Source organism: Henckelia pumila, chromosome 2 (assembly GCF_033568475.1).
Source record: "Henckelia pumila isolate YLH828 chromosome 2, ASM3356847v2, whole genome shotgun sequence".
Taxonomy (NCBI): domain Eukaryota; kingdom Viridiplantae; phylum Streptophyta; class Magnoliopsida; order Lamiales; family Gesneriaceae; genus Henckelia; species Henckelia pumila.
The window spans coordinates 150,924,055-150,939,720 of record NC_133121.1 but is presented as its reverse complement, the minus strand read 5'-3'; the positions used below and the strand labels follow the sequence as shown (position 1 = coordinate 150,939,720).

The window sequence follows — 15,666 nt, the reverse complement described above, 5'->3', positions numbered from 1 at the left end:
AATCTCACGGTCTCTCTCTGTGTATCTCCCTTTTCCTTGTGCACGCATATCTTTAATAAAAAGACCAAAAATCCTTCTTTAGAATGTTTTCTTGTAGGCGTAGGACTCTAGATCTTGATCAAGATAAATCTACACAATTAGGAATTAAATCAATAGATATACGATAATACCATAATTTGATAAACTTAATCATATTTCAAATCAAGTTAATCAAAAAAATAAATAACTTCATGTCCAAGGAAGGCAAAAGATAATAAATAAAATCTTTTTCAAAATAGGATGATTTTAAGAAATAAAATATTTCTTTCAATCTCCCCCTTTTTGTCTTTCTGGACAAAACACAACGAAACTCCCCCTTAATCAAAACTCCCCCTGAATAGATTCTCCCCCTAAGTATAAGCAGAGGTGTTGTCATAAGATGTTGGCAACATCTAGCTATGACACCTCAAATCAGAAAACATAAGTGCAAGGAGAAATAATCATACGAAACAACAGAGCAAACACCAAAATAATTTTGATTAGGGTCAGAGCAAATCAGAGCAAAAGAAACAAAACTTTTAACCTAAAATAAACACAAATAAACTAGTAAAACCAAAAACTACGATTAAAATTGATTGCTCTCTGAGTCAACTTCTTCACTTTCTTCTCCCCCTTTTTGTTCAGAAGGGCCAGCTCCACTTAAAAGAGACTCATAGTGAGCCTTTAACCCTTCGTAGTAGGCAAGGTCAGCCTTTGCTTGTGCAATCTTCTGCTCAGCATGCACCAATTGAGCTTGAATGAACATCGAATCAACAGCTTGAGTAGCAGAAGGGGGTACAAAAACAGCAGCAGTAGAGGAGGTGTTGGCAGCACCTACCATGACACCTGCATAATCAGCAGTCTCAGACCAAGAAAGGTCTATCTTTCTATTTCCTTTGAGCAATGCCGGTGCAATCTTTAGCAACTCCCCAGGCTCAATAAGTACTTCATCATCATCCTTCTCAATCTCTTGAGACCGCAACATAGAGTAAATGAGTGATGGATAAGGCAACTTCAAAGTAGGTTGAGCGCCGTCTGCAAATTCCATGACTGTGTCAAACACGAGTCGGCCATAATTGAAAGAAATTCCAGTACCAATAGCATACAAGACAGGGGCTTGTTGCTTGGTAACCACACTGGAATTTTCAGATGGAGTCCAGGTCTTCACGGCAGTTTTATGAAGAACAGAGTAAAAGGACGTAAGCTTGGCTGCTGACAATTTCTTAGGATGTGCTGGGTACCCAGTGGCATGCCCCCCAGTGATGACAGATATCATCTCATCCATGGTTGGTAGAGCAGCATCATCAGAGGCAGGAGTCTGAAGGAATCCATTTATAATGGCAGGGCTGAAAGAGAAGATCTGCCCTCGCACATAAACTTTCCCATACTTCATGTATCTTGGATCCCTCACAGCTTCAATGAGATTGCAGTAAAACTCACGCACAATCTCTCTGCAATACGAACCAGCAGTAGTAACAGTAGACAGAAGGTTCCTTACGTCAAAAAATTTCACCATATTTTGAGCTCCATAGCTCTCCATATCAATGTTATGCTCTTTCAGAAACTCTCTATCAGCATAATTCTCCCAGCGATCAGCAATTTTCTTGGAATAAAAGGCATATGAATAGGACGAATTTACCCGATACTCTTCTCCTAAGGTGTTGTCCAGGGTGTCGGCAACACCTTCCTCTTCTTCTTCAGAGTCATCAGAATCTGACTCTTCTTCCAACTCATTCTCAGCATCTGAATCTTCACTCGAATCAGAGCTAGAACTATCAGAAGGTTGAGGGTGATTGTCAGCATATTCCTGAAGCATCTCTTCATCAGGTTCATCCTCGGATTCTGGAACAGGAGCAGTAGCAGTGGATATAGGCTTCTTGCCTTTTGACTTCTTCATTTTAGCCATAAACTGGGCTATAGACATTTCTTCATCATCGAACGGAGCAGGATGAGCAGTATATGTCTTCTCAAAATTAGCAGCAGATGCGGATGCATCTTTTTCATCAGCAGCAATAGGGGATTCTGACTCTGAAGAGTCACTATCAGATGATGAACTCCCCTTTGAATTTTCTTCAGATTCAAATGGAACGGGAATGGTTGGAACAGAGGGTTCCATTGTACTTTCTTTTCCCCTCTTTTGATGTACCAACTTAAAATCTTCATCGGAGCTCGCATCACCAGATGAAAATTCGGTGTCAACCAAAGAAGGTCTTGATGGTTGACCCTTCCCACGAAAACGCTTCGATGCCGTGTAATCAGGATTGTAGCCTGCTTGTCTCTTTGATCTATGGGTTAAGGGTTTCGTAGGAAACACCTCATTCAGCACAGACATATCAGGAAAATTTTCTACATCGATTTCATTGTCTGGCTCTCCTGGAGCGATGGAGTCCAAAGTCACTGGTTCTTAGGCAACAGGGACAATTGCTTGTTCAACCACGGGGTGTGGTGATGTAGGTGTTGTGACACCTTCCGCAGCATCTTCAGTGTAGTCCATATCAGAACGGATATCGTGTGAATCAAAACTTTTTCCTGCCATTTATATACGTGAGAACGAAAGGCAAAGAATGACAACTAGGGCACAAGAATCAGAGAGTCAGAATATTGAGGTGCAAGACGAAACAAGGAGATAACTTATTTCCAAAAACAGATAAGAACATAAATATAAAAGGCACCAAATCTTTTCTATTCTTACTCGGAATTTGAGTAGGCCCCAACGGTAACAAAAAAGGAACGGTAAAAAATCCGATTTAATTAGGCAATAAATCCCTTTGGTTTCCTCCGATAATTTTGGCCCAAATATTTCACCAAATATTTCCAAATTTAACTCTTCATCAGAATTTAACACCACTGAAACAAAATCCAATCACATTCAAATTCAAAAATTCAGAGGATAGGGCAAAAATCACAAATTTTGTTCGATCGGAATTCATAACCTTTTGGCCAAAGATATTCACAAATAAAAATATGCATGTCCTAATTATGTCTAAAACAGAATGCGACATAAACTTAAAATGCAATTATGTGCACAAATAATATGTTGACAAGCGAGGTGTTATCCATGATGTTGGCAACATCTTCCAGCAACACTTCAGGATTCAAAAAACTTAACGTCCTCTTTCATTATTTTACAGAAGTGGTAGCTTGCACACTAAAGGAACGATCTTCAAATGGACCCCTCTAGGTAGCTTTTTCTATTTGCTTCTGATTATCAACCAAATTTGATTATTGATTTAATTCAAGCTTAATCATTTCGTTCTTTTGTTATTCTGATATGCAAAGTCACTTTTCATTTGGGACATGATCATGGAATACACGAACGTCCCTCCACTACTACGTGACTTAGTCAGAACTTTTCTTCAATTAATCCATATTAAGCTGTAAAATATTTTGCACAGAATCCTGAGTGAGAACCAGTCAATGGTTACAAAGTATCCAGCACATCACTAAACAGAATGAATGCATGTATGCAAAAATGCCTAAGATCCTAAGAGTGCTCATGCATGAAAAGGTGTTGTCACAGGGTGTTGGCAACACTCCTGACAACATCTAAGTTTTGTCTATAATGCACACATACTGAGAGACTTCCTTAGACTGGAAAATCTCTCGAAATCCAAAGCTTTTGTGAATATATCAGCTAATTGGTTATTAGTTCCAACAAACTCAATTAAGATTATGCTTTTCTCGACCAAATCTCGAATGAAGTGATGTCTAATGTCAATGTGTTTGGTTCGAGAGTGTTGTACTGGATTTTTGGATATATAAATGGCACTAGAATTATCACAGTACACAATAAGAGTATCACTCTTAATTCCATAATCATTCAACATTTGATTCATCCATAGGAGTTGAGAGCAACAACTACCAACAGCAACATACTCAGACTTGGCAGTAGAGAGTGAAACACAGTTTTGTTTCTTACTGTACCATGACACTAAGTTATTCCCCAAATAAAAACATCCTCCCGAAGTACTCTTCCTTTCATCTAAATCCCCAGCCCAATCAGCATCACTAAACCCTACCAAATTCGAATTGGTTTCTTTAGTGTACCACAAACCCGAATTCAAAGTTCCAGCCACATACTTTAGTATACGTTTTACGGCCTTTAGGTGAGTGATTTTTGGGTTAGACTGGTATCTAGCACACAAACAAATACTATACATGATATCTGGTCTAATAGCACTCAAATACAAAAGACTACCAATCATGCTTCTATAGAGGGTGTTGTCAACACCTTCGGCAACATTCTCCCTAGACAGCTTTTCATTAGACCCCATAGGTGTGCGCATGTGCTTAGCGTTATCATTCAGAAACTTCTTCACGAGATTTTTAGCATACTTGCTTTGACACAGAAATATACCATCATGCATTTGTTTTACTTGCAAGCCCAAGAAGTAAGTTAACTCTCCAATCATGCTCATCTCAAATGTAAAAGACATGCACTTCACAAAATCATCAACTAGTTTATCATTTGAAGCACAAAATATTATATCATCCACATAAATTTGGCAAATTAAGATATTACCTTGAGACTTTTGCACAAACAAGGTCTTATCAACTTCACCTCTTTTGAAACAAATATTGAGCAAGTACTCAGTAAGTCTCCCATACCATGCACGTGGTGCTTGCTTCAATCCATACAATGCCTTTTTCAACTTATATACATAGTCAAGATGATTTGGATCCTCAAAACCCTTAGGTTGTTTCACATAGACTTCTTCATTTAGGATCCCATTTAAAAAGGCACTTTTTACATCCATTTGAAAAAGTTTCATTCCCATGTAACATGAAACAGCAAGCAAAAGTCGGATAGACTCATTGCGGGCTACAGGAGCAAAGGTTTCATCAAAATCCACCCCTTTAACCTGTGTATACCCTTGAGCTACCAACCTAGCTTTATTTCTAATGATGTTTTCCGACTCATCAGTTTTATTTTTGAAAATCCATTTAGTTCCTATGACATTTCCATGAGCAGGACACGGTACCAGGTACCAAACATCATTCCTCACAAATTGTTCTAACTCTTCGTGCATAGCATTGACCCAAAATTCATCTTTTAATGCTTCTTCAACCTTTTTGGGTTCAATGTTTGACACAAAACAAGAAAAACGTACCTGAGAATACGTAGAACTCATGCATAAAAAACCTGCCATCTTTCAATAATCCACTTTCTCTTTCCTTCGAGTTTGCAAGTCTCCATGCACATCTCCAATAACCTGTGAGGTTGGGTGATTCTTCTGAATTCTGCTTGGAACATTCTTTCCAGTTTCATTTACCTCAATGTTTTCATCAATATTCTTATCAGTAGTCTTTTCAACTATTGATTCTGGATTTTTTGTAGGAGGTGTTGTCGGAGGTGTTGGCAACACTCCTTTGACAACATCTATATTTCCAGAATTATCCAGCAGATCATCAACATCATCCTCAGCTGTTTTCTTCTTTAGATCTGCAGAATCATCAAAAACAACATTAATTGACTCAAAAATAGTCCTTGTTCTCAAGTTATACATCCTATAAGCTCGGCTATTTGATGAATATCCTAAGAACATGCACTTATCACTCTTTGCATCAAATTTAGCAAGATGATCTCTATCATTCAAAACGTGACATACACATCCAAAAACATGAAAATATTTAAGGTTTGGCCTCTTTCCCATGAGAATTTCATAGGAGGTCATAGTAGTATCATTCCTCAAATAGACTCTATTTGAAATATGACATGCAGCATTCAAGGCTTCAGCCCAAAAACGTTTTGAAATATTTTTAGAACTTAGCATCACTCTTGCCATTTCTTGCAAAGTCCTATTTTTCCTTTCGGCAATCCCATTTTGTTGTGGAGTTTTAGGGACAGAAAATTTATGAGAAATACCTTTCTTATCACACAAGCTAGCAAAAGAAGAGTTTTCGAACTCCTTACCATGATTAGTACGAATTCTGATTACCTTCAGATTGTATAGGTTCAAAATCTTAGTGAGCAGCTTCTTGAATGTATCATATGTGTCCGATTTTTCTCTCAGAAAGTTTACCCAAGTATATCGTGAAAAATCATCCACACAAACAAAAGAGTATTTCTTACCACCGAAACTTTCAACATCCATTGGACCCATCAAGTCCATATATAAAAGTTCAAGGCAGCGTGTTGTCACAGATGTTGGCAACACCTCGTGTGACACCCTAGTTTGCTTCCCTTTCTGACATGCTTCACACACAAATGGAATACCAGATTTTAAGTTAGGCATACCTCTCACAGCATCGAACTTACTCAAGTTTTTTAATGTCTTGAAATTTGCATGACCCAATTTTTGATGTCATAAATCAAAATCATTAACTTTGGTGTGTCTAAAAGTCATCTCTTCTCCGAGTTGATAGCAGTTGTCGGATGACCTAGTACCTATCATGACACAGAGATTTGATTCATCAAAAACTTTGCATAATTTCTTATCAAATTGCACATGCAAATTATCATCACAAAGTTGGCTTATGCTTATTAGATTCGCGGTTAATCCTTCAACATGAAGCACATTGCGAAGCTTGGGTAGACCAGCAACATTCAGAGTCCCTTTTTCGACAATGTTTCCCTTTGAACCTCCTCCATAGGTTACTTTTCCACTTTTCTGTTCAACATAATCAGAGAGAAACTTCTTGGAACCTGTCATGTGATGAGAGCTACCGCTATCAAAGTACCATGCACCTGAAACATTAGTTCTCAAAGCAGTATAAATCATATGACATTGAATATCAGCTTTTGGTACCCAAATCTTTTTTACATAAGATCTGTTTCTAGGGATGTTGTGGGGAGGTGTTGGCAACACCTTAGATGCAGATCTATACCTGTAGTCTTCCTGCAGCTTAAAACAGTATGATTTAATGTGACCAGGTCTATGACAGTAGTGACAAATGTACTTACGTTTCCTTCTAGACTTTGAAGGGGCAGTAGGCTGTGGCTTTGATTTTGGAGGATCAACTGGTAAGGCTTTTTGCTTGAGCTTTCTGTACTGCTACTTTTCTTGACAAACATAGGCCTTTCGAACTTTCTCCAATCTCAAATATGCTGTTTTCAAAACCTAAACCAGCCGTACCATCTCTTCCCATCATGAGTAAAGAATCAAGCTTGGAGGTGCTTGAGTTTAACTTAGCCAATGTAGATTTTGCCTTTCCGAGTTCTTCCTTCATTTGGCTTAACTCGATGTCTTTCTTACTCAGCATGACTTCCAGCCTTGACACATCAGCCTTTAAATCAGAATTTTCCTTTGAAAGGATAGTATTCACTTTATTCCTTTCAATCCAATCAGTATGTAATTCTTCAAACATCATCCGAGCTTCTTCTATAGACATTGTCTCTTCACCTATATCATTATCACACATATTATCAGTAATGGAGGAATTCAAACAAACTGACCTTTGGGAGATATTGCGGCCAGGTGTGCCAACACCTGCGGCAACACCTAAAGGATTTACTTGAAATTTCTTCTTGCTATCCAATAAGACAGATAAGGCAGTGTGACTCTCTTCATCTTCATGTTCTTCTTCTTCTGACTCCTCATCACTTAAAGACGTGTTCATCCCTTTCCTAAGCGTGTTGGCACACTCGTTTGCATAGTGTCCAAATCCTTGACATGCATGACATTGAACAGTGTCCAACTTCTTTGGAACAACCTTCTTTTTCCCTTCCGACGTAATTCGAGACTTAGGAGTATCAGTAGGCTTCCTTGGTGACTGTTCTGGTCCAGTAATCATTAGGGGCTTGTTGGAGAACATTGGAGCCTTGAGTTTTTTATCCATCTTTCTTGACTCTTTCATCCTCTTCAAATAATCATTGAATTTCCTAGTCATGAGAGAGATCGAATCATCTTCTAAATCAGATTGATGAACTTCTTGATGGAATTGAATATATTCCTCATATGAAGGCTTTGAAGCTTGAAGAGCTATTGACTTTTCTTTATCCTTCTTTTGCTCTTTATTGTTCATCTCAAAAACTTGAAGAATGCTTATCAGTTCAGTCATCTTCATCTTTGAAGTGTCTTTTACTTCTTCAAGCGCCCAAATCTTCCCATTGAATCTTTTAGGCAAGGAACGAAGAACCTTGTTCACCATGGCTTCACTAGCAATAGGTCCTCCAAGAGCATGCGCCTCTGTAGCTATCTCCCTAAGTTTTTTATCATAATCAGCAATAGTCTCATTCTCATCCATCCTGATATTTTCAAATCTTGTGTTTAACAGTCTCAATCTTGTTCTTCTCATGCTATCAGTTCCTTCACAGTGTTCTTGAAGAGCATCCCATGCATCCTTAGCAATAGTGCAGTCAGATATGATCCCATACATCCTCATATCTACAGTTGCAAAAATTGCATTGAGTGCTTTAGCATTGTAGCTTGAACTTTGTGTTTCCTCGGTAGTCCAAGTTTCTTCTTTCTTGATGATATAGTCTCCATCTTCATCTTGCATCGTTGGAGGAGTCCAACCAGTCAGAATACTTTGCCAAGCACGAACATCCATAGCCTTAATAGTATATCGCATCCTATTCTTCCATAGTGCATAATTCGTGTCATCAAGAACTGGAGGTTTCAAGAACGAGTTCGCAACAGACGATGAGTCCATCTTTTCCCTGTAATAAAATAAGCAAACCAAGATCAGTTCTTAGTGTATCAAGAAGATGGCTCTGATGCCACTTGAAAGGAAATAATGGTTGCACATAAACAGTTTGAGGTGTTGTCACAAGGTATTGACAACACCTACTATAACACCTTGAGTAATTTGCAGCGGAAAATAATTTTAAGCGTGTATAAAAAATAAGCAACCAAATAAATAGACTCAAATAAATTAATCAAGAGTATAAAATACTCTTGCAACGCCTCAGGGCAAAACTTCACTAGAAAATTTTTCAAAGAGTTTTACAACCCTAAAACTAGTGATTATTGTAAAAATTCAATTTCTCAAAACAATTGAGAAATAAAGAGTAAAAGTTCTCCTAAAAATTCTATGTGGAATAGAATAAAGAAAACGAAAAAAGGAGAAGAAAATCTTTGTTGCCAAAACTCGTGTTCATCACACTTTTCGATTATTGATCTTCAAGTGTTCGTCAATGCTTCAAGGCAACACACGATCGATACAAGCTTTTCCAAAGATCTTCAGAATTCTCTCGTGTACTTCAAGTTCTTTTGGTAAATCTCACGGTCTCTCTGTGTATCTTCCTTTTCCTTGTGCACGCATATCTTCAATAAAAAGACCAAGAATCTTTCTTTAGAATGTTTCCTTGTATGCGTAGGACTCTAGATCTTGATCAAGATAAATCTACACAATAAGGAATTAAATCAATAGATATACGATAATACCATAATCTAATAAGGAATTAAATCAATAGATATACGATAATACCATAATCTGATAAACTTAATCATATTTCAAATCAAGTTAATCAAAAAAATAAATAATTTCATGTACAAAAAATAATAAATAAAATTTTTTCAAAATAAGATGATTTTAAGGAACTGAAACCAAACTTGTTGATTTGAGAGTGGTGCTTTTAACAGGCATTCTCCATGGCTTTTGAGGCAAGAAATGCCAGATACGCCTATTACGTTGATTCCTCTCGCTGTCCTGAAAAGTAACTTAAGGGCTGGCTTATGTTGATGAAATTTGCATGTAGTTTGCTGGGAAACAGTTCGTGGATTTTGGCAGCATGAATTGGGGAAAGAGTGATGAAAAAACGAGGTATCAAATATCTCAGACGGGTTCTTGTCTTCTTTGATGACCATAAAATTAAGATTAACCGAAACATGATTATAGTATTTTAGTGTTAAACGTTGATCGTTCCCCATTTATAGTAGGTTCTAGGCATAATCCAGAACAGTTATTTAGAATGCATGAATCTTACATCTTTGTTTCACTTCGCCAAAATCGAACAATTTTGACATGTAGATTAAAGCAAGAAATTAAAGTGGCTTCAAGCATCTAGTTTTAGAGGACAACTGTGATGCTGTAACTAGAGACCATTATCCATTCAGACGATCGAGTATGTATCAGTTTTATATAAGAGGGGTGTCTTCTTTTATCACTATCTGTTAAACTTGACCAACATGCTTGTGTTGTTTGTAATTTTAACTCATGTTTTCATATACTCGCAAATTATTTGTTGGTTCGATTTTCTGTTGGAGCATATTTTGTTTAATCCAATAATACTATAGTATATTCAAGGTTCCGTACTTTCAAGTTAGGGCATTTTTTGTTCAAGTACTCAATCTACCGGGACCAAATGTGATCTATGTAATCGAAAAGAGAAATTAGCTCATAAGGGAGACTGAGATACAGAAAGGGAACTCGGTTTGTTCTCCATTGGCTCGACAGAAGTTTGTGATTGTCGCCGTATAGTGAAGATATATGATCACTTCACAGATACTCCTAGATGGCGATTTGAGGAAAGCCGAGCTTATTTCAATGAATAAGTTTTCCCCTGCTACTCATCCTTGTCATCAGTTAGGCCATTAAGTTTCGTTCATTGTGTTCTTGTAATATAAGTTGTTTCAATTTGAGCGGCGATAAACAAAGATTTGTTACAACAGAGAAGTTAGTTAACTGGGAGCTTTCCCCAGTTGCTGGCCTTCCCCTAATTCGCTGAACAAAGATTTGTTCCAGCTCGCGCACCAAATCTTGCTGTTGAAGACAGTGGATATGGCTTATTTTCAGAGGCTTGGCTTCTCAAGATTTTGAGACTTCTCCATTCGATTGATACACCCAAATGGTATACCTTCAGGTATTTGAAGCGGAAGCATAACCTTGATCGATACTGTTGAGTTTGTTGTATTTGTTGTCTTGAATTTACTCAATAAACAGTCTAGATAATTTTGCTGTTGGTCAGTAGTTTGAACCAGCATGTTTTTCTGCATCAATACAAGAAATGTAATGTCCCTGTTGCTTGTCTGAGCAATCGATGGGTTCGATCATCAGTTGAACCAGAATCGAATCAACTGAACTTATTCGTAAAATGAAACAATCCACCCAAAAAATTTCGCACAATTGAAATGAGCGAACCAAACGGATAAACTCGACTTACTGCCGAAACAATCTGCCTGACCAAAAACTTCATGAATTTGTAATAATCGGACCTAACTTATAAGTTACTAACCACTTTACCAGAATAACCAAGCAAAATTACTTTGGTTATACTGAAATTGTGTGCATCCCGAATATTTAATTCCGCTGACGTGTTACGACGCGTGGTGGTGTTAGTTCACAAGAGGAGGGTTCGAATTAGAAAAACAACCATTTTGAAGGAAAAATCTCTAAATGTTCAATCAACTTAATCTTCGTTTAAGTTCTGGGATTGCAACAAGTACAAATTGCCACTGAATTTAGAAAGTAGATAGAAATCTGGGAATTGATGAAAACGAAACCGAAACAGAAATAGAAACAGAACCATATTGCCAGCTTCTAGTTTACATTGTCACTCGTGAAAATACATATTCGAACATATTACTGGAAAACATTACTTAGAGGAGAACTGCACATATGCTAAATTTGAACACCAAAAAAAAAAAGGGAAAATAAAATCCTTATGGATTTCAGACAATCCCATATATTTTTGTCACACTCTGCTCTAGTTTTGGCTCTTGCACTTCTGCATCGTCCTTGGAGCTGCAACCAAGATAATAATCAGCGTGTTTGTCATTTGACATTCAAATTTCATCATGCTTTTGTACATACTTAAAACGCATAACTAATAAGGATGAGTCTGAGCCATACCGAGTCCAATTGCATCCGAGCTTTTCATGATCCTTAATCTCTTGCATGAATCTGTGAACATCCTGAATCCACCACCAACAAATAACATTTTAAAGATGAAGAACTATTAATTTAGCACCATAAGTAGATTTGTGTACAAAAAGTTGCAAAATTTTCTTCAGAAGATTGCAGATCCAACAATTATGTTAATATTGTTCTATTACAAGGCATGTGGACACTTGGGACTCGGCATGCATCTAGTTAATTTAGTATTAGATGTGAAATCAAATGGGAAAGAAGTTTAGAGACGACTACAGCAGCAGCTATGCAAAGTATGTCTTGCTGAGACCATATTTTATTTTCCACAAACCCGGCTTTGGGATATTGATGCTAGCTAACCTAAATAATGCAACAAATTCCAAGGAAAAAAATTGCAACTCACTCCCATGGAACATCACCCACGAGCATCCAGTCACCGTCTTTATCTTCGTACGTAAGCACGTATTCAGAGCCATGGAGAAGATCCTTCAAGCAACTCTCAGTAAGACCCTCTCGTCCAGAAAGTCCTCCACCATATTGCCCTATTTACAGATCGTGCCAAAAGGCGGAAAAACAGCAGATTCAGATAAAATGCACATTTGAAAAACAAGTTGTCAAAAAATTATCTGAGCTGACAGAAAGATCTAATCACACAGTCACACATGCTTGCAAACACGTCGTATGCTCGATGATGTACACCAAATATGTTATATGTCATATAAGACCTAAACCTACGTAATTCAAAAGTAACCACCATTATATCTTGTCCCACATTTGATCACAAGAGAAGTGTGAAGGGTTTTACAAGATTATGCAACCGACTCTCCTAGCAACTCGTGTTTATTGTTTTCCTAACACGACGATGGATGACAAATAATTGTTACTGGAACTCATTCTTTAGAGTCCGGCTTGCATGGTGTCATAGGTCAGGTATATGATACTGAGGGGGGGAGAGAGAGAGTACCTATTGTAAAACAAGTAAACATCTTCTCAAGAGCAGAAGACACTTCTTCATAGCCACCGTAAATTTTGAGATCAATTTTCCTCAAATATGGAGCTCCATCCATACTGACCTTAACATAAAGGCAGCCTGCTCCTGATTTCCCCACAACATCACCATTTTTCGATGAATTAGTGGCAAGTGTGTTCTTTCGAAATGATCGAATTGGTGGCCATCCAACTATTTGTGCCCTATTGAACATCAAAACTTTAATATGATGAACTTTTCAAGAAAACAGATAAGACCATTATGGAGTACCAAAATATCATCCTCATTGAAACTTCGAACAAGATGAACCACAGAATACCATTATTTGTCAACTAATAGTGTCCCTCTCTCAAGATACACAAGATTTCTACTGTTTCAACATAAAAATGTGGCAAAAACATGACTTCAAGTCGAATTTGTTCCTAAGACACACTCAAAAACAATGTTTTCTCAGGCCTTGAACAGAGTAAGGAGCTAATATGTTATCCACACAAAAATTTGTACATTGTTAAAGAAACCAGGTGTAAAGATAATACATTACTAGCATGTCATTATCATTCAAACAAAAAAAATTGAAGATTTCTCAATTCCCGATTTAAAAACTCACTTTGAAGCAGGGGCAGTGGCACCATTTTCATTCTTCTTCTCCTCAACAGGCTTCACGGGAGATTTACTCCCAATCTCCTTCACAGAATTCAAACAAGACTGCAAATTATTGCCATGCTTGGAACCACCACTCGTTCCTCTTGGAGAAAACAAAACAACATTTTTCCCAAAATCAACCTCAGACACACCATTGACACACAAACCCCATTTCTCACAACCAAAGATAGCATCCGAAAAACCCCTCTTTGCACCCGAAACAAAGCCTTTCAAATGGTTCTGGGGAAACCCATTACTACCCTCGTCCTTCAAATCTGTCCAAAAAAGAGAAACTCCATTTACAGACTTTCTTTCAGGAGACTTTGAGCCCGGCAAGCCAAGCCTCAGCTCCGTTTCTTTCAGGTTTAAAACCCCACTTTTTCCCTGATTTTCAGCGGAAACGTCGGAGGAAGAACAAGAAGACGAGAGCTTATCAGAGGTCTTCTCGAATGGTGGAGGCTCAGACAAGCCTATGTAATCATGTTCTTGAGGTGTTGACATGAAATTTTAACTGAAATGGAAGATCACCAAATTCTTGAAAAGATGAGAACTTTACAAGAGAAAATGTTATGCGAACGAGAAAGAGAGCATCCTGGAGAGAGTTTCTTGAGGTTGGGCTAACAAAAAGACCTCACACTCGTATTTGTTGATGCCGAAAAAGAAACTTCTTTGGCCTTTCTGAACACTTTTGCATTTTGTCTACCGCACAATGATATATTCATCCTTTAGCATAATCATTCTATATTTGAATTATAATTACATTGAACAAAATAAATAACAAAAGTAGCTCCATAAAGGCAAGAATTATTTAATTGCATCATCCATCATTCCAGTTTCTGCTATCAATTCAAAACAATTGACTATTTTTATGATTAAAGTTACACTAAAATCACTTAAAAATATACGACAAAAGAACGACACATTGATGTACAAGCTCTGAGCTGCACGGACTGAACGATAGGGAAAGAAGGGAGAAAAGGGCAGCGGAAGGAGGGGAATATAGCGATGACTCAAGACAGTAAAAACCCAAAAGATGAAACAAAGAATTGAAGAAAAGAAAATGAAATTTCTCTGCAGCCATATTTTTGCTCAGATTTCAACATGCAACAACAAACATTCCTGTCATTTATTTTACAACCCGAATCATCCGTCATTTTCATTTCAAGTGCATAGATTCCTTTATTTTTCTGGGTTTTCTTTATTTCTTGGGATTTACCTTTATTTAAAAAAAAAAATTGGATTTAATTGTGACTTTTTTATGGGTGAAATTACAATTTACATGCTTCTATTACAGACCATCAAGAATTTTTTCTCAAGGCCCTCGACGGATTTTGGAATAAATAACGTAAAATATTACATGGACTTCAGACTTCAGAGTCCAGACAATACTTCTTTTCACTCGGTTCACTGAAATGGTTAGTGGAAATTACTATAATTGTAACTTTGTTAAAAGTGAAAATAGGTAATTCAGTATTCGTGGTTGTCATCGTGTTTGCTATTTTGGTTTTCTAACTTATCAAAATTTTGTTTTAATATTATAATTATAAATTTGTGTTTTATTGTTTTTTTTAGCTCTGTTGGAAATGTAATCAAAGTCTTATATTGGAAGATCAAAAAAAAATATCATTGTTATATATAGAATAATATCTACATTGGTACGACGCTTTTGAGTGAAGCCAAAAACAAAATCATGTGGGTGTATGCCCAAAGTAAACAATATCATACAATTGTAAAGATAACTGGATTTTATTGTATGACAAATGGTGTCGTCTCTGCCATGGTCTAGATCCTATCATGTTGGAGGAATCCTCAAGATACTTAAACGAATGAGGTGAGAGCTCTCGGTAAAATTCGTGTTAACCTCTCGAAGTGGATGATGCTCCCAGTATTTCATGTAAGGCGTGTGTCCCAACGTTGTGAATCAGAGTTATGGTCTAGATCGAGCCATGAGGGAGGAATCCTCATAATACTTAAACGAATGATGTGAGGGCTCTCGGTAAAATCTATGATAAGCTCTCGAGATGGATAATTCTCCTGGTATTTCATGTAAGACATGTGCCCCAACGCAGTGAAAATGAGTGACCTCGATTGGAGGACAAGTAAGTTTGAGGGAAGGTCCGGACCATGGGAAAATGGTGGAACTTTGTTTGAGGAGAGGATTGTTGGGAATGTAACCAAAGTCCCACATTGAAAGATCAATAGAAATATCATGGTTAATATATGAAATGATATCTACGTTGGTATGAGACATTTTGGGTGAAGTC

At 37.3% G+C, this 15,666-nt stretch overlaps 1 protein-coding gene across 1 annotated transcript; it reads right to left on the bottom strand.

The window, feature by feature from the left end:
- Positions 1-11,407: 11,407 nt before the first annotated feature.
- Positions 11,408-14,463, bottom strand: LOC140878352 (auxin-responsive protein IAA27-like). The gene is made up of 5 exons (XM_073281952.1): positions 13,368-14,463; positions 12,737-12,963; positions 12,176-12,314; positions 11,755-11,816; positions 11,408-11,646 (listed from the first exon to the last, which is right to left on the bottom strand). Exons 1-5 carry the CDS (start codon positions 13,901-13,903, stop codon positions 11,609-11,611), a joined length of 1,002 nt encoding a protein of 333 aa, XP_073138053.1. The 5' UTR covers positions 13,904-14,463; the 3' UTR covers positions 11,408-11,608.
- Positions 14,464-15,666: the final 1,203 nt, after the last annotated feature.

Bases quoted from the DNA above. Each gene is read 5' to 3' on its own strand.
- LOC140878352 (XM_073281952.1), bottom strand. From the start codon at position 13,903: ATGTCAACACCTCAAGAACATGATTACATAGGCTTGTCTGAGCCTCCA. The intron at 12,964-13,367 runs GTGAGTTTTTAA...GATGTTCAATAG, and splicing joins GCCACTGCCCCTGCTTCAAA to GGCACAAATAGTTGGATGGC. The intron at 11,647-11,754 runs GTATGGCTCAGA...TCTTGGTTGCAG, and splicing joins CTCGGATGCAATTGGACTCG to CTCCAAGGACGATGCAGAAG.